The sequence below is a fragment of the Seriola lalandi genome, unplaced genomic scaffold, assembly GCF_002814215.2.
Source record: "Seriola lalandi dorsalis isolate HSWRI2012SDOR001 ecotype SW California unplaced genomic scaffold, Sedor1 jcf7180002054748, whole genome shotgun sequence".
Taxonomy (NCBI): domain Eukaryota; kingdom Metazoa; phylum Chordata; class Actinopteri; order Carangiformes; family Carangidae; genus Seriola; species Seriola lalandi.
In genome coordinates this window covers 5,841,860-5,868,312 of record NW_019525301.1, presented here as the reverse complement: position 1 = coordinate 5,868,312, position 26,453 = coordinate 5,841,860, and the positions used below count along the sequence as shown (strand labels likewise).

The 26,453-nt window shown below is 40.6% G+C and overlaps 1 protein-coding gene across 2 annotated transcripts; it reads right to left on the bottom strand.

Annotated features, from left to right (window-relative positions):
- Positions 1-4,505: 4,505 nt before the first annotated feature.
- LOC111668660 (serine/threonine-protein kinase 35-like) lies at positions 4,506-15,707 on the bottom strand. Of its 2 annotated transcripts, none has more exons than XM_023424770.2 (3): positions 15,068-15,705; positions 12,003-12,744; positions 4,506-6,888 (listed from the first exon to the last, which is right to left on the bottom strand). In XM_023424770.2, the coding sequence occupies exons 1-2, from the start codon at positions 15,558-15,560 to the stop codon at positions 12,026-12,028; spliced, it is 1,212 nt and encodes a 403-aa protein (XP_023280538.1). In that variant the 5' UTR covers positions 15,561-15,705; the 3' UTR covers positions 4,506-6,888; positions 12,003-12,025. The 2 variants fall into 2 exon arrangements, with proteins under 2 accessions (XP_023280538.1, XP_087034994.1); XM_087178868.1 differs by lacking the exon at positions 4,506-6,888 and adding an exon at positions 9,124-9,664 and having other exon boundaries at positions 15,068-15,707.
- Between the last annotated feature and the right edge of the window lie 10,746 nt (positions 15,708-26,453).

The window sequence follows — 26,453 nt, the reverse complement described above, 5'->3', positions numbered from 1 at the left end:
GTAAAAGAAAAAAAATCACACTAAAGAGTAAAAAAGAGTAAAAGAGTACAGAGCTGCTGTGGCAGGCTGCCACCCATGCGGCGCCATGGCAACATTCATTGACTGTCTGGTCTATGATCCATCAGATGATCATTCATGATCATTCAATCAGAAGATCTGTGATCTATCCAGGCGCACTTTAATGGTCCAACATTGAGCTGGACATCTGTGTCAAAATTCAAGTCAATCAGACAAATGGTGTGAGGGGCGTGGCTTTTTGAAAATGACTTTTTTGGGCTTTAATTGATAAATTGAATTAATGACTCTTAATTATAGTGCTACCATATGGCCGAATGTGACAATATTTTTTGTGAAGTATTTACACACCATTTTCAGTTATGATACCAATTTTCGTGCGTCTGGCTCATTCCAGCTCTCTGTAAATTGAGCAAAGGCTTCATATGGCACAAATTGATGAATAGGCCCCACCCACTTCCATCAATCAATATGGCACTTCAGATTTTCATTAATACTCACCTCCTGGCATTTAGAGGTCAGGCTCAAAATGCTTTGGTAGGCCTACTCCCTGTCCCGGCCCAAAGATATGGACCAAGTTTTCTGATGATCGTACCAATGGTTAATGAGTTATGGCCAATATTAGCTAAGCCCCGGCCTTTGCAAAGATATTTTTGTTGATGTCAGCCATGTTTTTCGACCGGTGTTTCTTTTTGGTGTTTCTAATCTCAAAATTCTTAAAGTTCTATTCATTTTACTGTTTTTCAAATTATGCAAATTACCAAAAAAATTATCCAGACAGACTTTTATAGTTTAATTGGCTTTTTTGTAGAGCACATTGAGGTGTACATACATGTGTGTCAAGTCAATCAGACAAATGGTGTGAGGGGTTTGGCCTTTCCAAACTTTAATATTAAATTTTTGATTACAGCACCACCATGTGGCCGATTGCACTTACAGCAGTTTGAGCCGTGGCAGAAGACACATAATAATAATAAACCTGAGCAAAAACAAAAGCGTTCTACCCCTTCGGGGTTACAACTCTAATAATAATAATAAACCTGAGCAAAAACAACAAGGTTAGGGTTAGAGCATTTCAGTTGTGTGTGTGTGTGTGTGTGTGTGTGTGTGTGTGTAAGCCAACTGCATGTCATAATGTGAATGACTGTGTATGAAGGAACATCTTACAGTAGAAGTACTAGATGCAGTGATGTGTGTTTGAATCAGATAAATACAGTGAGACGTGACACATCACACCCTATGTTCAATTTACTCTTATCTTTGATGTGCATGTACAAGTTCACACACACATCATATGACCTGTATGGTGATTGATGCCCAGTGGTAGAAAGTACATTTCCATACGTACTGCTCTTTAGTCTAATTCTGAGGTGTTTGTCTTTTTCTTGAGTTTTTCCATTTTATCCTATTTTTACCCTGTAAGAGTTTACCACTAACTTTCCACTGAACATCACTGTGACAGCTTGAGATGCAGATAAATATTTTAAAAAACCTCGAAAAAAGCTGATGCACTGTTATACAATAAATTAAACCACTCTATAATAATATAATTAACAGACTTTAATTTAATATTTGCTGCATAATGAGTGCTTCAATTATTTTAGTAAATATTACTGATAATACAGGTACTACGTTTTGATGGAAAAACTTTTATTTGTAATTAAGTATTTTATTTGTTCAGTTTTTACTCAAGTTAAAGATTTGAACACTTTTCACCTGAAACTCAAGAGCAGGACCAAAGAGACAGTATCAGTGACTGTGCACCGCTTTCACCATAAAATGACTCTGGATGTGACACACACATGTGAAATGTGATGTTATTTAACCATTTCATAAAGTTTCTCTCCTTACACAATGGTGTAAATGCTATTTCTAAGCCTTCAGTGGACACATGTAATCTCTACTATAATATGAATTTAATTCAATGTCTAAAATCGTCAAATCAAAGCATGTGGAGTCAACAAAACTATATTATTAAACCTTTGAAGCCTTTGCGTGTAACTTTAGAATAAAACTCTTCCTCAGGTCACTCAATTCCCAAATTCCCAGAAACAATACAGTTACTGTGTATTTATTTATTTATTTAAATGAATCTAATATTTGCTTGGAGCCAAATGAATGTGTTGTATTACAGATCTTCAACCACTTGGTGGCAGTGTTGAACGTGTTTGAACATGTGTCGGCCTGGCCTTTTTTCTCAGCTGTTTTGCTGCAGGAAATAAATGATGTCTTTTAGTTTTATGTTGACAATAAGGAAGAAGAATCCACAAATGTCTCATTTAAAGGAAAGGGTACGAAACAGGAGCTGAATCTCTCTCTGAACGTTTCCTCACTGATTCTGTGAAATACACTGAGACCAGGCTCCTCTGAAAGGGGGGCCTTTACACTCATCAACAGTTAATCATCCTCAGTCTTCTTGTTGTTTATTAGCGAAAGTGTCTCTCACCCAAACCTCCAGTCTGGTTTCACTGACTGACTCCAGCTTTGATAACCCCTGACTCCAGTTAGCTTCTCCTCATGTTATCTTATGTTATGATTAGCTGATGGCTTCACACACTGTCTGAGCTACACTGTGAATGTTTGAACAAGAACAACACAATGATGTGTGTTATTAGTTGAAACAGATTGTGTTTGTTCATTAAATACATTTATACAAAAATGGAGGTGAATCCAAAACATTCACTAACCTGTATAATGCTGACATCTCTCCAGTCACATCCACAGAGACAGAGACAGTCAGACAGCTAATCTTATCAGTGATGGTTGATGGACTGATTTGGGATCAGTGGTTCATTGGTTGATATAATTTTAACCAGTTGAAAACCATTTGGTAAAGATAACTTATTCCAGCTTAGAGTGATGCTGCACTACCTGATGATTAACTCAGTACTTGGTGGATAACCAGAGAGAGGGAGGATTTAGCCCAATCAGTTGCACTGAGGTGAAGCTCTGGTAGGATGAATACCATTTGTTGTGTCCTGTTATGTATACATCTGTTTTGCATGCCGACTGTCACAGTCCATCTGTACATTATGTACTAAGAGTAACATACTGTATATTTGTCTGTGACGGGAAGTTTGTGAACACCTCAGATTACAAATGGATGAAATAATTAGCGTTTAATCGTTGTATTAAAAACATAAAAACGTATTTAAAGTAAATAAAATAATGAAAAGACCATTATTCTGTTAATAATAAATAAAATTTCAAAATGAATTGATGTTGAAAAAATGTTTAAGTCATACCTTTAATTCTTACTCAATTTTAGTGTCAGTTGATAATATTCTACATCACAATTGACATTGGCAGCTGGCCAATCAGAGGTCATACTGCTGCCCTGTGGGTGGGAACTCATTTAATGTTTACACACCTTTAAATTAAAGAAAGCAACTCTAGTTTATCAAATTTAAAGTTTAATAATTGAAATTATTCACACTCCAGACTCCACGACTGATCTTGTGTGTTTTAAGTTAATTAAGTTAATGAAGATGACTTTGAGGCTGACACAGCAGAAGTCAGAGGTCGTGGGTCACGTGCGAGTCTGATGAGATGATCACATTAACATGATACTGAGCAGGTTTAATGGGCCGTGTTGTGTTTGTGTGTTAGCCAGGTGTGCTGATGTGAACTCTAGTGTGCACAGCTCACCAGACTGGTTTGACACAGAAACATGATCTTGTGTCAGTGTGACATAATTACTGCACCTGTGTCAATGTAATATTTCAGGAGTGGATGACCTAGATCATCTATTCAGCAGCTGGAGCTGCGGCAGGAAACCTCCACCTGGTTCACAAGCGGCAGACCAGTTCATCAAACTATCAGGGCTGGTGCTTGGTGACCCCCGTTTCTGGGGCCCCCGCCCTTTTACAGACGTACTACCTGTCAATGACTTTGTGGTAGTATGATGAAAAACAATAAAAGTTCATTAATGTTGATGTCAGTGTCAAATTAAATTCTTCAAGTCTTACAACTAGATGTGGACAAAGACTGTCTCTACAACACAGGGCCTCAACATTAGGTCATACTGCAGGGCCTTGGATTAGTGAACTTGGGGTCTTTGGGGCCCCCCCCTAGAGTCTGGACCTCTGAGGCAGCTGCTGGAGAGATTTGGAAAACAAGTTTATATGTTCTTGAACATGAACTATCTATCACTCTTCTTTATATTCTAACAAAAAAAAAAACCCACAAAAGTCTCATGAAGCCACCAGGTATTGAAGAAGGGAACTAGCTCAAATTGTTCTTACCAAGAACTTTTTCTTCATGCTTGAAAATCTAGATCCACTTTTTCACGTTTGTTTTAAGGCGAAACTATGGAGTCACAGGAGTTCCATAAAAAGAAGCCTTTGATTGTACTTTCATCAATTTTAAATACAACTTTTCCATATGACCACATAATGTGGGCACAAGTGAAACGGGCACACCTAGGTAACCATGAAAACAACATGCCTCTAAATTCCTCCCATGTCTTCTCCACACTCGAGTCACACAGATGAGAGGTATTTCCAATCTTTATTGAAAAAGAGCTCTGATATGTACAAATTCAGCAATAAAAAACAGGTTTTCATTCAAGAAAATGGCTTCAGTTACATGTACGACCACATACTGGAAATCCTGCTGACTTAAGGTGAAGTCACCTGAACACAACCACATCCAGGTGTCTGGTTCCTGTTAGGATGAGAAGCACATGACCAACACAAGATCAGCCAAACCTGCACTGATCCACAGTGAGTCAGGGGGTGGTGGGGTGGTGGTTGCATAGAAGAGTGTTGCATGTAAAACAAATGACCAACGGGTCATTAGAGTTTAGTCAGACTGACGGGAGAGGACAACATCTAGCAGCTAGCTGGGCCTGAAAGGGTCTGCTTTGATATCTGGCGTACATTCCTCTCAATGAAATTCAAGAAAAGCAATTCTGAATCGTACATAATCATTTACTCATCTCCACTTCAGGATGAACATTTCTACTCCGCACAAATATTCACACACAGGTGAGACACAGGAGGAGAGCTGAGGTGAGTCTGAGCTAAAGGTGTGTAAACATCTGTATCAGTGTAAACCTAGTTCCCACAATGCAGCAGTATAACAGAAAGAAACAGTTGAGCTGTGTCGCTGACACAATCCAATACTTTTCAAACATCATTAATGAGAGGGAAACAGCACACACACCAAGCTGCTGCTCTGAGATCTGCCAGCTCTGTTTCTAACTGAGGAATGTGTGTGTTGGAAAAAGAAACGATGGCTCAGAAAAGGAAAAGGTGAACGTGTAAAAACATGAGGTAGAACAATTGAAAACAAAAGGATTCTGTTAAATGACTCAGGTCCCAGTTCGACACACAACTCCAAGTTTTCTTCTTCTTCTGACATTTGGTTTGAGGAAAAAAAAAAAGCTGTAGTCCACTGTGAAACACACCAAGAAGGATTTAGTTTTTTTTCACATTCGTTTTCTGACCACAGTCACTTCACACAGGCCTGGGACTATTATCAATACTTGTATCCGAACAAAACACAGATCCAGGTCAGAGCAGGGTTTCACTGCGACTCTGCTGCTTTAACATGAGACCTTCACTTCCCTTTAAAAACCCGACATCGCTCAGCAAACACATGGGCCACAGAAAAACAGATAAACATTTATCTTAATGTCAAATCTCAATATTATTCACTTTTATTTTGGAGGGGGGGCTCATCACGTCCACATACCTTGGATCACGTATCTGGAGTATTAAATCAAAAATAAAATAGCAGCAAGCAAATCTCACCTGACTACCTGTCAGTTTCAAGGCACCAGAGGTGTAAAGAGCTGAAATTAAAGATGACGGATTAACAAATAACCTCCATGTAGTCAAAATGAAAGTCTCCAGAAATTAACTTTCACTCACATGTGTCTAATCTAGGATGTGTTTATGATTCCAACCTGTATTAATAACTCATGTTTTCACATTTATGATTGTAATGTGTTGTACCTGATGGAAGATTGTGAGTCTCCATTGATCCTCTGGACAGAGGATTCAACATGACAGTAAAAACCCAGGCTGAAAACTATTACATGATCCAATGGCTAATTAATGTAACTGTGTCACTAAAAGCATCAGAACATTACAGATGAGGCTGTGACCCAATGAACAGGACTTTTCATGACAATATTCCAAAAGTCTGGATTGAATTTGTGGAAAATTGATTACATCATGATTCATACCACTACTGTAATATAAAACTACGTATACAATGACAAAGGATTTCTACAGATCACCCTCCTGTGTCATCCTCCACCTGTAAACCAACAGACATCTGGAGAAATTTAAACCCAACCACAGAAGAAGGGCAGTGACACCATTTCCTGTCAAATCTCAGTGGGACAATACATGGCACTGATGTTAACAGAGTGCCGCTGTTCCAACAGGAAGCAGGGACTGTCAGCACAGTGACACGTCCAACACAACACACACTGAACTGACAAAGCAACACAAAGAACAAAACCTTCCTCACATCAACGTTCCCAGTAGAGTGTGTCTGACGTTACAGTGTTTTTATTAGGGAGAACACACACACACACACACACACACACACACACACACACACACACACACACACAGCATCACTGTCTCCTGTGGGATTTCTCCAGACCTCTGTTCTGTGATGGAGGTCTGGCATCATCAGGTCAAAACAGACCTGATGCTTCTCTTGGGGGCGGGACAAACGGTCTGTATCAGGACTCGCACAAGGCCTCGCTGTAAACAACGCCACAGAAAACAATCATTCCACTTCAGCCTCCACACTGCAGGACCAACTGCTTCGTTTGCTTCTCCATTATCTTCACAGTCTTCAGGTGAGCACAGGTGACCCTTGGTGATGTAGCAGCTCCAGGTTGAGACATGTCTGCAGAGACACAGGAAAACAACAACCATCAAACAAACAGACCATAGCAACAGGTTGTTCAAACTGCTCAAGCGTCACATCTGTAGAAAGATGAAACTAAATCAGGAAGCGGTGGAGGAGTATTCTGATTACAGGCCTTTATGTACAACCTGGTTACTACAGTGCATGTGAGCGCGCTGACTGCTGAAATGTGTAACCTGCTTTCACTGAATTACTCACCTTCGACCTTTTCTCTACCACCAACATCAGACCAGTTTCCATGTCTCAGGAGGATTTTCATGATATTACAATTTAAAATTTTATTATTCTGCTGCAGAGCACAGAAATAAATCCTCCATGTCTCATGATCACATCAGTACCTTCAAACAGCAACTCTGACAAGATGGTTTCTCTGGAATGTGTTTCCACATCAGGAAACTTTGTCCTCTTTGTGTGTATGTGTCAGTAAACACTAGTTCCTGTTACATAGCCTATTCAAGGCAGGAATGTTGTGCCTTTATTCCACCCCATCAGTCTGTAGAAATGGCTTTTAACCTGGCAGTGGAGGTTGGCACAGAGCCGGATTGACGTCTGTGTAAAAGTGAGTGACTCCATGGAAACTCTGCTGGACTGAGCACAGTCTCCACAGACAGAGGACAGAGCTGTTATAGAGTTCAGTGACTTGAACCATCCTTCAGTTGCTGCTTCTCAGCCTCTAAGAGAAGAGCAGCAGAGTGAAGTGCTTCACTCATTTACTCTGAGCTCTAACAGTGTCTCCTGACTCATTCTTATTCTGCTGCACAACATCTGGCAGCAGCTGTGTTACAAGAGGAGACACTGAAGCTCTGTCACAGCCAGCTTTTTCACACAGCCAGACTCTGAAACAGTCTTACTGTGCTGTGAGGAGGAGAATCTGCAGCAGCCTGTAAACACAGAGATGCTGAGTCAGTGCTTTAACACCACACTGCTGCACCAAACAGCAGTGCCCACTGCAGTGCCCTGCCTGCTACACACACACAGCAACTGACAACAGGCTGCACACAGAGAGACACAGATCCAACACAGCAGCAGAGAGAAAATCTCCAGATTCTACAGAACCTGTAAAGGATGGTGTAACTATAGCAACAGTGAGTACAGCTGACATGATGAAAACCATTAAGGGATTTATTAAAGGGGTGAGGTGTGGGGGGGTTTCACTGAGGTCACAGGCCAACACTGTAGCTGGTTGGTGCTGAATCGTCCAGCACTAATAGTCCTTTGTTAGACCTGACCTGCAGCATGTGGGGGGCTACACACAATTTGTGTCATAGATTCTCCTAATGTTACATAACTGACTTAAAGGCAGGCAGGGATTTAGAGCTTTACCCTGCAGCCTATAGAGACAACATGTTTTAATGGACAGTGCTGACTCATCACGTCATGCAGCATCAGAATCTGGACAGCAGAGGTCTGGATTCACCCACAGGAATACAACACAACACTCTGCTGCTGATAACAGGGCTCTTTTACTGAGCTAATGTGCTCTGAACTCCTGCTGCTTTACACACAGTTTAAATGGTCCTTCATGTTCTAAAGGAGGAGTCACCTCTTCTCTACCTTTTACACCAGTGTGTATGAAAAGGCTTTTCAACATTTTATATTTTTTTGCTACATTTCCTCCTCCTGTCCACACTTCTCAAAAAACAGACTTTTGGAAATGCTGCTGGCCCTGTTTCATTTTGAAAACTATGAGGTTGTGTTTCAATTTGAAAACTCTGGGTTGTCTTTTATTTTGAAAACTCTGGGTTGTTTTTTTATTTTGAAAACTCTGGGTTGTCTTTTATTTTGAAAACTTTGGGTTGTCTTTTATTTTGAAAGCTCTGGGTTGTCTTTTATTTTGAAAACTTTGGGTTGTCTTTTATTTTGAAAGCTCTGGGTTGTCTTTTATTTTGAAAACTCTGGGTTGTCTTTTATTTTGAAAACTCTGGGTTGGAAATGATGACGTAGACACCCACGGTCGGACCTGATTGCCTCTCATCAGCCTCAACTACCAGTAGCGCTGCACTATTAATCAAAATGTAATCGAAATTGCAACATGGCCAAGTGCAATATCCAAATCACAGGCGCTACAAAAACCTTTTTTGATAAAGGTAAAATGTGTCACATTGTTGTGTATTGTTAGCACCATAAGTGTGGTGCTAAAGACCCCCCAGCCTACAAATCATATTCTCCAGATGTAAAGGAAAAATGTTTGTTTGGTACAAGACCAACAAAAAGCACATCAACATTTTTATTATTTTTTCAGTGAAAATTAAATTCAAACGATCATTTAAACTGAAATCGCACATCACAATATCAGCCAAAATAATCGTAACATGATTTTTTTCATATCGCGCAACCCTAACTACGAGTGGTGAATACAACATGATAATGAATTACAGTGTTACTGACCTTGTTGTCTTTTGTTCAGTTAGATTCTATACTCTAACAACACAACTGTCTTTACTGTGCCATGTTTGTAGTATTTTTTGCAACTAATCAACTGCAATGAAGTCAATCTGCTTCCTGTTTAAACTGGCTCGCACATGCTCAGTGTAGGTGGTTGATGAGGTATGATTTCGGGTGTGTTAGTCTGGATGAAGATAGTTTTCGTTTGAAAACCGGCATTTTAAAATGAAAAGGTAGTAACATGGACGTAGCCTGACTAATTTAACCTCAGTGGACTGACTGACCTGCTCTGACTCTGCAGAAAGAAGAGTGACGGTCTGTTGGTCTGTCTGCAGCTCCCACCCCGCTCATGTGCACTGTCACCATCCCCCTACAAGAGGAAGGCTCATGAAGGCAGAACAATCAAGGGCTAAAGGTCTGACAGTCATCACACATCACAGAGGGCAACCCAGAGAACCATCATACACCATCATGTAGAAAGCTATAGGAAGAGCCACTACCTGCTCACTCAGTCTCTTCAACACACAGGCCCCAGGGGCGGTGGGGGCTTTGGTTGCATGAGGGGTGTCCTAGTTAGTTGCAGCACAACAAACACTCACACACTGACAACACCAGAACACACACCAGTCACTGCAGTTACTACATATGTGCCCTGGGCAACACACAACGACCACACCCTCACTCTATAACATTCACTTACACACACAAACACGGGAACATGCCACAACAGCTCACACTGCAAATGTGACTGACTGACACCTGAACACACAGCCGAACGCAGCTGAATGCACTGAGGCTCTGACAAGGACTCAGAGCATTGAATCTCCTGATGATTATTACAGTATAACATGATCCAGATCATTAACCTGGTTTTCTTTCATTTGACATAGTTCGGAGTTTTTGCCCGTTTGTCCACAGGTTTCATCACACCACAGAGGTCAGTATGTAGATGCACAGGAGCGTGTCAGTGTCGCACAGATATAAAAAACCATGTTGATGAGAGATTCTCAGTCTGTGAAAAAAGTTGTGAATTTACACATTTTTGGATGAGAACCTGCCGATGAGAACCTGACTGTGAGTCCCAGTTTGACTGAGTCATGTCTCTGAGGAGAGTAGACAATCTACTTCCTGTTTACACCAGTTCGCACATGCTCAGTGTAGGTGAATGGTCATGCGATGTGTTTTCAGGTGTGTTAGTGTGGATGGAGATAATTTGTGGTAAAGAGCTGAAATACTTGTCTGGACGGAGATCAATTTAGTTTTAAAATGAAAAGTATTATTGTTCACGTAGTCTCAAAGGACCAAGTTAAAATACGAGCTTGTCAACATGTTATCCAATGACACCAGAAATCAAGTGTTTACAGTTGTTTTGAATTAAAAATTAAAAATGGGGAAAACTGCACTCATTTTCTGAAGGACTCTATAGGAGACTGCTACAGTCTTGAAGTGGGTGTGGACAGAAATGGTCAAAGGTCACAGAGGAGGGTTGAATAACATGTGCTGACCCATTCAGGTCAACCATAGACCAGGGTCAGCCCCCCACACTGTGCCAGCCTGCAGCTGGCATGTCACAGACCACATTCTTCTCTGTAGGAGGGACTCAATTGAGAAGAGGCTGCACATCACAGTGACCTACTGAGTGTCTCGTCCACATGTTTATGTCTCACCTGGACCACATCACAGGATGACAGAGCAAAATCAACAGTAGCTGAATCACAGAGCAGCAAAGTGATCCTGAGATCAGTCCTGAAACAAGCTGAATAATGATGACTGTCTCCCTGAGGCTGAAACCTACAGATATATACACTAATTATACACACTGCACAGTGAGCAAAGTTGAACTCTCTTTATCTGAGCTCTCCAGGAATGCTATAGATTTTACAAAGCAATTAAAAAGGGATAGTTGGGTTTATTTGATGTGGGGCTGTATGAGGTAGTCATGCATAGTGGGTGTGTTACCTGCAGTAGATTCAGATCAGCGCTCCCAGTTAGGAGAGACGGCTGGGAGCATCAGCACACCAGCAGAGCTATGTGCTGCTGTGCACGTGGCCAGCAGAAAAACGTGACACTTTTAGAAAATGGCTACCGAAACAATGCAATATTACTAAATGTATGCTTCATGTAGAAAACAGCACTTTCCTTTAGTACATTTTTTCAACTGCTGCAAGCACTGTATTACGCCGCAGGTCAGCTGAGTGATGTAGAAAGCGGTGTTATACAGTGTGCGATGTAGGTGTGCTTGTGCATAGGAATATGGCAGTTCAGCGGTTGAAAAAAATGTAGTACCAAAGGAAAGTGCTGTTTTCTACATGAAGCATACATTTAAATGGATATTGGATAGTTTTAGTGGCCGTCTAAAACACATTTTTTTCTGCTGGCCCCGTGCATAGCAGCACATAGCTCTGCTGGTGTGCCGGCGTTTCCTGCTTCATCTCCTAACTGGGAGCGCTGATCTGAATCTCATATCAAATAACACCAACTATCACTTTAAAGCTTCACAGTCCAGTGTTAAAACAAGCATCTATGTGTATATGTTATGTTTGATGAGAAAACAACTGATAAAATCATCTGTAAGAGGGAAAGACTCCCAGCTGACATGTGAACACAGTCACTGTACAGGCAGTATTAGCACATTAAACTGTTCTAGTGCTTCAGAGACTAGGCAGATATCCCAACAGTCAGGGCTCATTATTTAAAGACACAGGTACCTGTAAAACAGTGCAGTCCAGGGTCACGCAGCACACATAACCTGGTCCATTCTGGCCTGCAGCTCGAAGGCGTCGGGCCGATCCTGAGGGTTGACGGCAAGCATGTCTTGAAGCAGCTTCCTCACGCCGTCAGACATGCATGATCTGCGTTTCTGTGGGATGCTCAGCACCATCTTTGGGTTCTCTAGTAGTGCCTCACCTACCGGCACAATGTCTGCTCCCTGTCTCACATATGTCCCCAGCAGCTCCCGCTTAGACTCTGCGTCGATAAAAGTGATCCTCTCCAGCATGGCCCAGATGATGATGCCCAGGGCGAATATGTCTGCCTTGGCAGTGTAGTGGCCCTCCCACACTTCGGGGGCCATGTAGAAGTCTGAACCACACGCTGACGACAACCAGAACTTGTTGACGTTGACGTTTTTGTTCTTATCTTCACCATCCTTGCCCTCGCTGGCGTTACCCAAACCAGCACAGACCTTACTCAAGCCGAAGTCGGCCACCTTGAGGACCGGAGTCCCCGACTTCTCTGAGATGAGGATGTTGTCTGGCTTCAGGTCTCTGTGGACGATGTTGTTCTCGTGCAGGAAAGCGACTGCGCTGGTCAGCTGGAGCATGAAGCTGTTGTTGGTTCGTGGGTCGGGTCGCCGAGACAGGATGAACTGGTTGAGGTCTCCACCTTCGCAGAACTCCATGACGAACCAGAGGTAACACGGCTCCTCTGGAGGACTTAGCACCCTCTCACCTGGAACAGACACATACCAGTCACTCACACAGTCATGCAGTGTAACACAACACCACATATTTCACTAAAAGCGGAACATGTATTGATGATGATTTGGATGCGTCACTGAAAAAGTACATGAGACCACCAGCTACAGAAGAAGCACTTGAGAACCCTTTGCACAGGTACCACTCCAGTCCCACTGGACATGTCCTGCCTGGTTCTGTGTGGACAGTGTCTGAGTTACAAGACAGCTTCTCTAATGTGTTATTATAGGTTTCCAACAAGAACAATATGTGAAGCAGAGGAGTTAAAAGTTCATCAGTAATGACTGACAGTGAGACAAATTATTCACAGACTGGCTATGCTGCACACAGGCCAGTGACTGAGGAGCAGATTTCAGGTAACAAGGTGCAACTGCAGCTACCTGGACTATGACCACAACAACGTGGGCAGGGGTCCAATCTGCTAAACCTTTTCATTGGTCACACCTGTCCTCTGATTGGCTGTGACCCTGATACTGTTCTTCACTGAATGTGGGATGGGGAAAAAAATAAGACATGTGTGACACTGCGCCCTGGACTCTTCCTCAAATAACATCACAACCTTAAAAAACACAGATGAATTAAAATGAAGAGAACTATTGATTGTTGTTTCGACAAGTAAAATGCTCTGGTCTCTACCCCTGAAAAGGCCCCGTCCAGACCTGACATCATTGGTGGAGGTAACCGCTCCACCTCCTGATCAATGATGGAAATATTCAGATCCTTAACTTCAGTAAAAATACCAAAAGAACAATGTGAAAACAGTCCATTAGAAAGTATAACTGACTGATGTATTATTATATATGACATCATTAGGTTTGAAAGATTAGATTTGAACATTTGTTGATATGAGACCACATGAGAAGTTTAGAGGAAAAAATCAATGTGTTTTGAAGCTGTTAACTCAGATATCTGAACTGTGACCTGACCAGCCACACTCTCATGTTTGTAAGACACCAGGAGCCAGAAGAGGCTGGAAACCACTGGTTTCATCTGGATTTTAAATATTTGATACACTATTCACTGTGTAAAATCTTCATCTATAGCAAGTAACTAAAGCTATCAAATAATTATAGGAGCTGGAAAGTTCAATATTTCTCTCTGAACTGTAGTGAAAGCAACATAAAATGGAAATAACCAAGTACAAATACCTCAATATTGTACTTCAGTAAATGTACTTAGTTACTGAGGAAGATACTTAATCCTGACCCAACATCTTCAGCAGAGATTGGATACAGAGTCAGAGCCTACAATATACATACGACCTAAACATGTGTCCTTATCGCAGACTGACTTCGATGGCTAAGATGTGAGCAAATGATCTAAAAAGGTAACACTTACAGTGTGTTATTCATTCAGTCAAACCTTCATTTATACAGGAAACACCACTGAGTGCACTCAGGTGATCAGTGTCCTTCCAAGGACACTGATGACCATACAAATACACAATACCAGAAACAATAACTCAAAAATGTAAAAACAACTGTGACAGATAAGCAATATCAAGTATAAGAACAATAAAAGCACACTAACATGGGACATATTGTGTGTGGAGAAAACGTTAGTGTGGACAGCTGAGATAAATCACTGTCCATCACAGTCTGATCATAAATCCAGATCATTAATGCTGCTCTGATGAACAGATGAAGACAACACACACTGTTGTTGACGTGGTGCAGTGACTGTGACATACACAGAAACACCTCTGGACACAGCCAACAGTCTGGACTCCATTTTAGTGAGTCTCAGCCTCGGGAGCTCCCTCACAAAATCTGCCCATCCCCCAACGAGCCAGTGTCATGGCGACAACAACAGTTCTGACTGGGGGAAATTTCATAAAACAAAGCTACACACACTAAACCTGACATGTAATAGCTGCTGTAGGGCCAGTGAAGATCCGCTTTAGACAAACACCACCGACATTAAACATTCTCATCTGGGTTACACTGAAGGACCAGTGAGCTGGAACCGATAACATACCGAAACTGATAATTGATCCGCCCTGATCATCAGATACTAGAAAGAGCTCAGCACTGCCATTTATTATATGGCAAATACATTAAATACAGTCAATTAGAATCGAAATCCGAGCAACTGCCTCCTGATTTGGGTAGGAAACCAGAACGGTATTTAAAAACCCAACTAATTGTGATTGCATCTGATATATGGGACAAAAACCAAACCTCTGTGCTACAACAGCACCGTGTCTGGAGAGTGAAGGGCTGTGTCTTGACTTCGGCCAACAAAAAGCAGCAGTTAATCCTAAATTACCTGTCTACTGGAGAACTAGATGGACTCACCTTTCAGTGAGGTCTCCACCAGGCGCAGGTACTGCTTGGACCGTTTGTTCCCGTGACTCATTTTCTGGGCCATACCGTTCCTCTGCAGCACACACTCCTCCAGCTGCACCACATTCTGGTGCCGCTTCTCCAAACTCGCCAGCGCCCAAAACTCCTGCAGGGCCAGCTCCACGTTTTCCGGTGCGTCGCACCGCAGCTTCTTCACGGCGACTTTAGCTCCGGATCTCCGGGCCACCGCTTCATACACCACGCCGTATGTTCCCCTTCCAACCTCCTGCAGCAGGCTGTAGCGGGGTGCCATGACCCTCCGCTCCAGGCTGCCCTGCTTGAAGAGGCCGGTGTCCTCCTCCATGTCATGGTCTTCTTCCGTGTTTCCCACGCTCAGACACCGCAGCACACTGGACTCGTCAGTTCGCGCTCTGGTTTGTCGTCTGCAGCACGCTCGCGAGCTCCTCGTGCGTCTCCGCCAGTTGTCACCTCCAACTGTATCCATACGTCCGCGTGAGCTTTCACGACTCAAACATTAGACAGAAAAGTGTCCACATGTTGTCCAGGTGACCCGGATCCCTGATCTGACGGTGAAAACGGGGAAGAAGTTGCTCAGTAATGAAGGTTACAGAGAGGAGGAGGGTGGACGGTAGGGGGAGGGTATTAACACCGATACGATGCATTACTATATTTCCGGTCGGGAACTTCAAAATAAAACGTGTAAAGTTTAATGCGTTTCTTGTTGTGTAAGTTCACGTGTTCTTCTTCTTCGTTTCTATGGCAAATTGCAACCATATGGAGCATTATCGCCACCTACTGCAGAATTATAGAATCCTTATATCCTTGTTATTAATCCAGTGTCTTTGAGGTAAATAAAAATATGGTTCCAAAAACCATTCCCAGGATTATTTGTAAAGCCAGTTTGTAGATCCATGCGTTTTATCCCTTCTTGTTCCAAATTAGTCCTAGATATGTTCCTCTCCTTTTCATATTTAGGGAACACAAAAAACATGCATTCCACAGTCTCTTTGTGTTTACAAATGTCATAGTTTCCAGATGGGTGTTTTACAATAAGATGTAATGATGAATTCAGTTTGGTATGTCGTAATCTTATTCTATTTAGCAAGCACTGTTCTCTCCTACTTTTCCCCAAAGTCTTTTCCACTCCAACCTCCTACTGGATCTGGTACAGTTGTCTTCATTTTAGCTCTACATGCCATAATTTTTGCCACTGCCTTGATTTTGTGCCAAATAAATGATTTTGTTTATATTTTACTTATTGGTATATGTAACTCTACATGCTCTGCTTTTAATCTATGTTTAGCTAATTGATCCACTGTTTTATTCCCTATAATTCCTACATGAGCTGATACCCACAAAACCTAACTTGTGTTCCTAACCTAATGATTCTATATAATAACTGCAATATTTCATAAATAATGTCTTGCCTACATTTTGAAGAAGTGTGTTTTAAACTAGTCAGTGCTGCACTATGAACAAATTAACACTTGCATAGGTTTGTGATCCTCTACCCACTGAAGAGCTAATAAGACTGCCATCATTTCTACTGAATATGCTGTGATCACTTTGCCAACTGCACAACTCATTTTACCATTATCTGGGTTTTTAGATCAGTCCGTAATATGGATATATTGTCCATATATTTCATGAAGAACTGTGTTCACATAAGCCTGCAAATTTATTGAATGTCTTTTTAAATGTACATGATCCAAGATTTAAACTGACATCTTCTACTACATTTTTCCTTATAAAAAGACAGTTTCTGATTTATCTACAGATAACTTAAAGTCCCACGTCAGAGACCAATTTTCAACTTCAATGATTGCCTCCTGGACTTTTTTCACAACATAATCTATATTCCTACCCCTTTTCCAAATAGTTCCATCATCTGCAAAAAGTAACTTACCAATGTCTGAACCTACCTTATTACATATACCATTTATCGTAATAGAGAACAGAGGGGGACTAATTATACTACTTTGAGGGGTTACATATACTTCATTGAAAAACAATTCCCAACACGAGCCCAAATAGACCGACCAAATAAAAAGTCCATAATCCACTTATATACTTTACTTCCAACACCCATATTATCTAATTTTATTAAGAGCCCTTCCTTCCACATCATATGATAAGCCTTTTCCTCATTGAAGAAAACAGCTACAACACACTCTATTTCCCTGAGCTTTCCTGATGTCAGACTCCAGACATAAGATTGGATCAAAAGTACTATGTTCTTTTCTAAATCAACTCTGACAAGCAGTGATTATTTCATTTTTTTCAATGTAGTATGTTGGTCTTTCTGTAAACATTCTTTCCATAATCTTGCATACACGCAATGTCAAAGCTATATGCCTATAATTAGCTGGACAAGTAGGGTCTTTCTCAGGGTTTTTAATGGGTTCAATGACAGCCTCTTTCCACATTGCTGGAAGCTTACCTTCCCCCCAAATCCTATTATACATCTCCAATAACTTTTCCAATGCAATATCACTTAAATCCGTTAACATGACATAAAATATATTAGCCTTACCAGGAGCAGTCAATTTGCACTTATTTAGTCCCCTTCTCAACTCATGAATGGAAAAAGGACGATGTAAAGCACTTTGTGATACATTTAAGTTCACAATTGTTATTCATGAACATGGCATCTGTAATAAAAAAAAAGACACAGCTCATGTTTGTGTTTTTTTGAGGAAATAATTATGCCAATATTTTACCAGCTGGCTCCAAATCACTTTAAAGGTACACTCTGTGACATAATTATAAACACAAGGGTCACAGCCCCATACCAAAATTCAATGTTACTCAGCTTCTCTGATGGTGTTCAAGATTGGTTGAGAGAAGTACCTAGAATATAACAGTTTTATTTAATTAGGCTGAACTGACAAATATAAAAGCCGGACTCTTTAAAACAGACTTCCCAATTATATGTGAATACACCTGTGACTTACAGGGTGTATTTTTTTTTTTAAAAACTACCGATTGGTCAACTGTAGACAAAGAGAAGTATCTGGACTTACTTCAGGCATACTCACTCTGAGCCAAGGATGTAGTTAAAATGTCTTTATGTCAGGAAATATCTAAGTAAAAATATATTATATGTGATTCCTTATACAAAATGAATGGCGAAAAGGGCTAAACCAGCATGTTACACAATAAATATACAAGTAGACTATGTAGAAAAAAAGTCACAGTAATGATTATAATCATAATCATAACAATAGAGGAAGTAGCCATAAAATATCCACAATATAAGCAATGCTGAGTGGCAGGACACAAATATACCATAAAAACTAATAAGGCACATTATCCTATGGCACACCGCTACCATATTTGTCATGAGGGCAACTGCAGCCTTTTGGAAGAGAAAGGTTTGAGGAGCAGTGTATGAGAGGAAATAATCGTCAAAATAATTGATCTCAGAGACTTATTGGATTTTTAAATTCAACCCTTTCACGAGGAAATTGATTTTTTTGTAATCGGTTTCACTCCTGTCATCAGTACTTTTATTTTTGAGTCGTCATTTCCGGCCTGTTTCAGGCTCCATCTTGCTGCTTGACGCCCGTGAAGGGACGGGTTGCAGAGTTCGAATGTACCACTGTAAAAGAACACGGGGTACCAAAACACAAAGCTCGTGTGTGTGTGTGTGTGTGTGTGTGTGTGTGTGTGTGTGTGTCGGTGAACAAACGATCTTTGTAAACACCATCAGATACAGTGAGTAGCAGCTACACGAACCTTTCCACATGTTCTGTAAATCACAGGATCAGATCTGTCAGTGACGTCACACATGAAGAACAGCTTAGTGTGAACAGCTCAATAAAATGCTGTATATGTCGCTTCAGTCATAGTAGAAAAGTGTTCGTCGTTTGCGTTCACATTTGTTCCCCCGCCACTTTCCCTCTGATGGTTTCTTCCGTTCATTTCTTATCCAGCATGGCACTTCACGTGCGCGTATCCTCAGCCCCCGGGGGCACGTGTGCCAACACGCTGCCTGCAGATTCAAGGACAGATGACGTCACACAATGCAGACACATGAATCATTACAAAAACCAGAAACAATCTTTATTCTCTCCTGACTGGTTCCAAAGATATAAATCATGTTGTCAGTCTTTTTGATGAAAATGGTGTCATATGTCTGTTCACAGTTTCCTTTTCAGAAAACTCTGCCCTTCCAGATGAATCAATGCACTTTTGAAAAGCCACTTAAAGAACACAGCCTTTACTGATGCTGGACGGAATTAAACTAGACTGTAATAATAAGAATAAGAAAAATAAAAAATAAAATGGTAGTCTACTAAGTTTTTCTGTAAGTGTAAAATTGAAAACATTAACTGGAGAAGGGCTAAAAACTGGTTATCAAACAAGGCTCAGGAAGTTAATTTTAAAATGTTGTGTTATATACATTATACACTGCTGGTGTTTTCAGACACTGATATCTTTTGTACCCTTTGTAAACATGATATAGAAACCGTTTCTCACCTATAGTGTGAAATATGCCAGAAGATTTGTAAAGACCTTGTGAGGATCATAACTCTCTCTACTCCTTTAACCTTGAATATAGGCTATTATTTTTTACTGTGTTGATCCAAATGATGGCGAATGAATATTTGATTAACTTTATTATTCTATATGAAAAATTCTTTATTCACAAACATAAAATTGCCAAATCATTTCTCAATTTTCACATTTTCTCCTAGAACTGATTCTGTAGGCTATTCAAGTCAGTCGATCTATTCGAAAAACACAAAGAGTAATAACCACCTCTAACTGAATATGTTAATATTTGTGTATTCATGTACCCTAAGCCTTTTAAAAAATAAACATTTGTCTTGTTGTATTTTCATGTTTCCTTTGGTACTTATGTCATTTCAGGTCATCTTATATGTGTTTCTGCTGTTTTACTTGATATATAGTAATATCCTTTGTAAATATATAAAAATCACAATCACAAATTTGCAAAGTTGATTGAAAAAACAGCAAAACAAAAATGCATTTCTAGTGTTAAAAATGATTTATTTATTGATAAAAAATCTTCAGTTTTATTTTCATACCTATTATAATTAAGCTACACATCACCTGTCTGAAGTTTTGATCTCTGAAACTGATTCTTAGGACATTGTCTGGATTTATTCTGTATCTGTCTCATCAATCTGAATTAACCGAAGTTTTCTTTATTCACCATCTGTAGGAAAAAAAAGTTTCTGAAAATAAACTATATATCATCTGTCATCACCTGCTCCATCCTTTATTTACTTAGTGAAGTTGTGTATGTCAGTACAAATAAGTCACTGTATGAAAAAATCTGTGTTGACATGCTGTGATGGAGTGAATCAATACTTTTAGATGACTCAGTGTCTTTTATCAGGACACAAAAGCTTCATGTTCCCTTTGGGTCACTTCACCTATTTCCTTGTTCAAGCATTTTGTGTCCACAAAGCTTCGAAAATCAAAACTCTTCACAATTTTCAGCTGTAATGTGTTTCAAACTGGATTGCATAGAAAACATGATAGATGCATAAGTGCTTTACAAGATACTTTTCAAATATCTATAATACACACAGGGCGGTATATGAGGATGGGGCATGTGGAAGGAAAAGATGATGGCAGGCAACAAACAGAATATTTACTAATGGAGGACTCTAACCATGTGTTGTCTCTGTACCAGGAATCATTACATGCCCCCTTCTTGACCCTGATAGTGAGAGAGACAGGGGGTTCAGAGTCCCCTGCACCAACCTCACTCTGGCTCTTCATCCAAATCTGTGTCATCCAGGTTTGTTGCTTAAACACAAACACATGTCATAAACATCCATACCTGTATTCAGCTAAAACCATGTCATGTGACAACTACACAAGGAAGAGACTCAGTGCCTGAAATACTGAATGAAAAGTGTGGTGGACATGAGCACTGCTCAGCAAGACAAAACCTTCACGCCTCATCACCATAACATAAGAAAATAATTCAGGTGTTATTTTAAATAATCTCACTGTCCACTTGTGAACTCCAGTGTCATATAGAACAGTTATTTTTACCTGTCCTCATTGTCTTGCTTAGTCTGTCCACAGCCTGGTCCTGACCTTGACTGGCTCCTGCTCCACTCTCACTGCTCTGAGCTGTGTTCACTGGCTGCCAGGCTGGGACTCCACCTGTCCCTTTTTATCATACTTTCTATCTCTGCCAAACATTATACTTAACAAAATGCTAATTACATGAAGTAACATTAGTGGTATTCTGAGTTCAGGCACTCAGTTCCACCCTACTGTGAGAGATCAGACATTTCCCTTGTTTTGAGGTGTCTGGGAAGCAGCTTTAGTTTCATTTACTTATCAGTGACTGTGACATGACCGTCTGCAGCGCGAAGGTGAATGAACTGCCACTGCCCAGTGTGAATTTTACACACCGCTTCGACACATGGACAGTTATTTTGTCTCCTTTAGTAGCCTGGTGAAATGAAGGCCCTTTCAAAACATCACTGACGGGACTGTGGAGGCTGTTTCTCATGTGTATGCCAGCAAATGGCGCAGACATGCCCGGTGGTATGTGTGCACACTCTGCTTTTTTTGGGGTGTCTCAGTGGAGATGTGCACAGTGACCTCACATAGACAGTCCTTTCAGCAGGGAAGTGATGTGGAGGCGGAGAACACTTCAGTCTCTTCAGTATATTTGGATGGACGTCTCAGGGGATGATAATATATCCCAGTGTCGTGCCATCAGGACAAGCAAGACAAGCAGTGTTTGCCCAGTTAAAGCTAAAAATAGAATCAGTTACAACAATACTGAAGTGAAAAGATATCTCTCCTCACATCTGATCTCAGAACAGCGTTCTGTCCCATAAAGGATCTGATGTCTGTTTGCATCCATCATGTAATTTACTGCCCACTTGCGGCGCTAGCAGGGTATTGTCTCTTAAGCTAGCGTGACTTCCAGCGGTTGTATCTATAGTTTCTGTCATTTTTATGGGTGTAACCATGTCCCATTGACAAAGGCTGGAGCTTGCCAAGCAGAGAGGACAGCATCCGAAGGTTTGCACAATGAGGATAATCCTGGAACTTTGACTGGTCACGAGCGATAGCCAAAGTGTGCTTGTCAGGCTGTCCTTCACTTAGCTTCTACCTTTCTGAGCTCAGTTTTGATATGATAGCATTACACGCATGCGCAGACGTATATGCAGCAGTAGCAAGTAAACAAGCTAATTACACTGATTTACCGTCTCTGTGTGAGATCTGCTGTAAGTTTGTATTTTGTTAATTGCTGTAGTGGGTTCAGTCAGCTGGAGTTCAGTTGTCCAGTGTTTGTTTGTGACATTATGAGAAACAAAATAGATTTTTCTCTTTGTCCTGTGCTGACATCATCCCATATGAAGCAAAATGTGTGATGGCCATGGATGACCTCATCTGTGCTGTCTCCCTGGTGAGGGAGCACTAAAGATGAGGCTTTTTTATTCTGTTGTTTCCCAACATGTTTGGATAAAACACTGATGTGTTATTTTGGTCACAATCTATTTTCTAATGGGGCAGAAGTTTCTGCACCTTGATCTGTAGAGACCCTAGTCTGGTGTTGAACAAACCCTTCAATCTGCAGGCTGTAATGTGTTTAACATGTTTGTGTGGTGACGTGTGGAAGATCATCCAGATGAAAACTGGATTTTACCTAGTTAACTGTATATGTACATATATGCATTATGTCTGTACTCATAAAACAACAGATATTTGTATTAAGCCATTACTCTGGAAGAGGACTGAGATGTCTAATGTCCTGTCCTTCACTCAGAGGTAGCATATGCCCTCTTGTGCTCACTAGCAGAACTACATTATCTATGCAGAGATTACAGTACACTGATTTATATTGTGCTTAGAAATAAGATCTTTCTCAAAATTTCTCAAATTTTCTCAACTGATATGTAGACAGGGTCGCTGTATATACAGTACATTAACATTCATTTAACATACAGTGATATCCAAAAGACTCTTGCAACCAGAACCGAGATAGACTGAACCAGACAAACTTGGTGTCATTTGAAAGGCCTTGTTTCCCTAAAAAGTTTGAGCCCCTGGCTGCTTCCTACACGGAGCAGTTACACCAACAGACACACAAACTGCTCTTTAATTATAGTGGTAGGATAGGCTGTATCAGCTATTTTACAGTTATGAATTTTAAAATGACATTCTGAGCAGGGCCCATTGAGAAAGCTCTGCCCCCTCTAGCTCCGCTCCTGCATGCAGGTCTTTACAAGAGAGAGGTCTTAATACGAGGGATGATGCTTCAGCGCTGCCTTTCATTTTAATACTGACTACTACTAATCACTCAGTTTATGATACAAGAACTTTTTGGGATTCTGGTCCTAAATGTACTTTTGTCTGTGAGGTATGTTTGTATGAGTGTTCAAGTCAGATTTCTTCATCTGTCTTAACAGCACAAACTTGTCCAAGTTTCAGAATGATGTTTGATCATTAGTATAATCAAGTGTCAAGGCTGTAAGGCTGCCTGTTCCAACTAGACTATGGCAATGCTTCATTCAGAAAAATGTCCTTCCAGAGTAAAAGAAAAAGACAGCAGTCAGTAGTCACATAAAATGACCCAAAACAATGAGAAAATGTTAATGGTAGATCTGTCAATGATGAGTCACCAGAGCAGCAGTATACAGTGACAGAAATAAGGAGGAAATGGTTTAGGCTGCATGAAGTTAAATGCTAAAAACATCTCTCTAAAATCAAGGGTACATGCAGTGAGATATCATACTAGCTTACAGCAGGTGATGTTGCAGCAGCGGGTGCAGCAGAGGATGATACTGAACAGTTGTGGCAGCTGCCGCAGTAAAGGAATTTTCCAACAACTACTTAAATGTAAAACAAAATCTGTAAAAATACTTAAATATAAAATTTCTCTCAGTAAATTGACAAGATATGATGATGATGATGAAGAATGATGATGATGATGATGATGATGACTGACATTCATATTATTAAGTCAAACAAGTGTATTTCCCCCTGTTCAAGACTCATACCGCAGGTTTGGACCAATGGTGAATTTTGTTCATACAGTATACTGAAGAGAGAACTTATATATATATAATATATATAACTAATACAAATTCTCTTAAACTGCTCATGTGTGCCACTTCTAATAATAATAATAAAAAATAATAATTCTGGTTCTCCCACGATGCTCAGTGAGACTTGTCGTAACTGAGTCAGTCTCCTGAAACTGACACTTGTGTAGGAAATGACAACTATTAACAAGAACTATCAACTCCGCCAGCAGCAGCAAGTAGCCTGCAGTGTGGTCAGAGTGGAACCGGAAAACAACCTTTTTCTCGTTCCTCTCCAGGCTCTCTGGTGCTTGTCTTAAGTTTGCAGAAACAAGCTTTACACACTTTTATTTCTTGCAGCTTGCTCCAATATTAGCAACACAACGAAGAAGACTTTTACACAACTATATTTTGGCCTCTCTCTGAGTAATGCAGGACATGTTTGTGTGATTTTACAGAAATGAGTGAAAAGGGAGAACAATATGAAAATCAGCTCAGTGACTGCAAAGACTACAAATTGATCCAGATGATGTTAACAAACACATCAGCTATGAATATGGGGATAACGATATTATAACCAAAGTGGAATATGTATAGTGTATGAAAAATATTTGCAGCACAAACTGACTAAAATGTCTTGCTGGTAACAGCCCTTGATGCGCCAGGGTCGGGTCTTCTCAGAGTCAGGTTGTTTGGGGATGCAGCTTAAAGCGATTGGTAAACTCAAACAGTTCATTCGTTACTTGTGTGTTCAGACACATACTTGTAGTAGTCTACATCTCAGTTCTAGAACCTGCATGCAGCTAACCCCCCCCTTCTAACCTGGTACCTTTAGACTATATGAGCTAGGCTATTAAAGAAAACCTTCCCTCCCCCACAAACCAGGTCTCAGTGGCCATTTTGAGTAGTTTCTTTGTTTACCACCATCATGTGTAGTCCTCTTTGTCCAGGGCATGTGGTCACAGCAACCATTTTGAATTAGCCATTTTATCTATCTTACCTTTGTCTGTGTCCCCACATACCCCCCCCCCCACACACACACACACACACCTGTATATACTTCAGATTATACATTGTGTTTTTAAATTGTAAATAAATGTCTTTAAGTATAACTATTGGTGTGTTTAATGTTGCAGTGTGAGTGGGAATATTGCCAACTTCTACTCAGAACTCCAATCCTTCAGCTATGACTTACTGTTGATATGGTGATTTGGTTAAAGTTATTAAGTTAATCATTAATCAGAGTTCCAGATGAATAGTAATAATTTGAGACTGAATCAACATTGGCTATCCTCGGCTGGTACCGAGCACTTTCATTATTATTTCATTATTTAAATTAGTTATTATTCAATATCAATATTCTTAATATGAATATTTATATCATGATAGCCAATAAATTGATAAGCAATGGAAGGTCCAACAATGGTGTCCCACTCGTGAGGCAGAGCATCGAGCCAACAGTATGCCTGCCTCTCCTCTGGCACTGCTGCATCAGCTCCTGATATTTGGACCGATTCCGTCCGTTGGCCTCCTCCATGCGGTCCACCCAGGGAACTGTCAGCTCTATGAGGAGCACCTGCCTTGAAGAAGATGAAGATAGTACCATGTCTGGCCTCAGTGTGATTGCCATGATATGAACCAGGAACTCGAGCTGCCTCCCCGAGTCAACTCGCCGCTCCTAGTCCAAATCAGATGTGAGGTATTTGGCTGCTGGTCTGGGCTGCATCCTGCGGCTGCTCACCAGCTCTGACCAAGGTGATCTTCTTCTGGCCGGGTACATGTTTGTACCCGTCTTTGAATATTTTCAGTATCAACATATTTATGACTAAATATGTAAATACAAAATTTCTTCATTATGTTCATAGAAAACATAATCCAGTTGCAATTACATTCATTAGAAAACATACTTGCAGTTTAGTTAGTATAGTATAGAGAGATCATTTTTAGGAGACAGGGTGGCTCCAGCACACCTGTCATGGCAGTGTCTTTTTAGCTGGAACAGGTGTATCTGAAAACAAGTGACTCGGCTTCAGTCTCACAACTACACATCTTCTTCTGAAACAAAATTCTATTAAAATTAGAGTGCGAATTACACAATGACAATCAGGTCAACTTTTTCTCTGGGGTGTAAGGGAACCCAGTACAGTGCAGGTGTTACAGTGAACTGTTATGGTCCTTACAGTATCTTACTTGTTCAACTAAAGCTGACAAATAAATGTAGTGGAGTATGAAGTTCAATAGTTCCCTCTGAAATGTGGTGGAGTGGAAGTATAAAGTAAAACTAGAAAATTCCAGGGAAATTTTGAGTGCCACGGGGGCTACTGCCGGGATGAGTACATGATTTA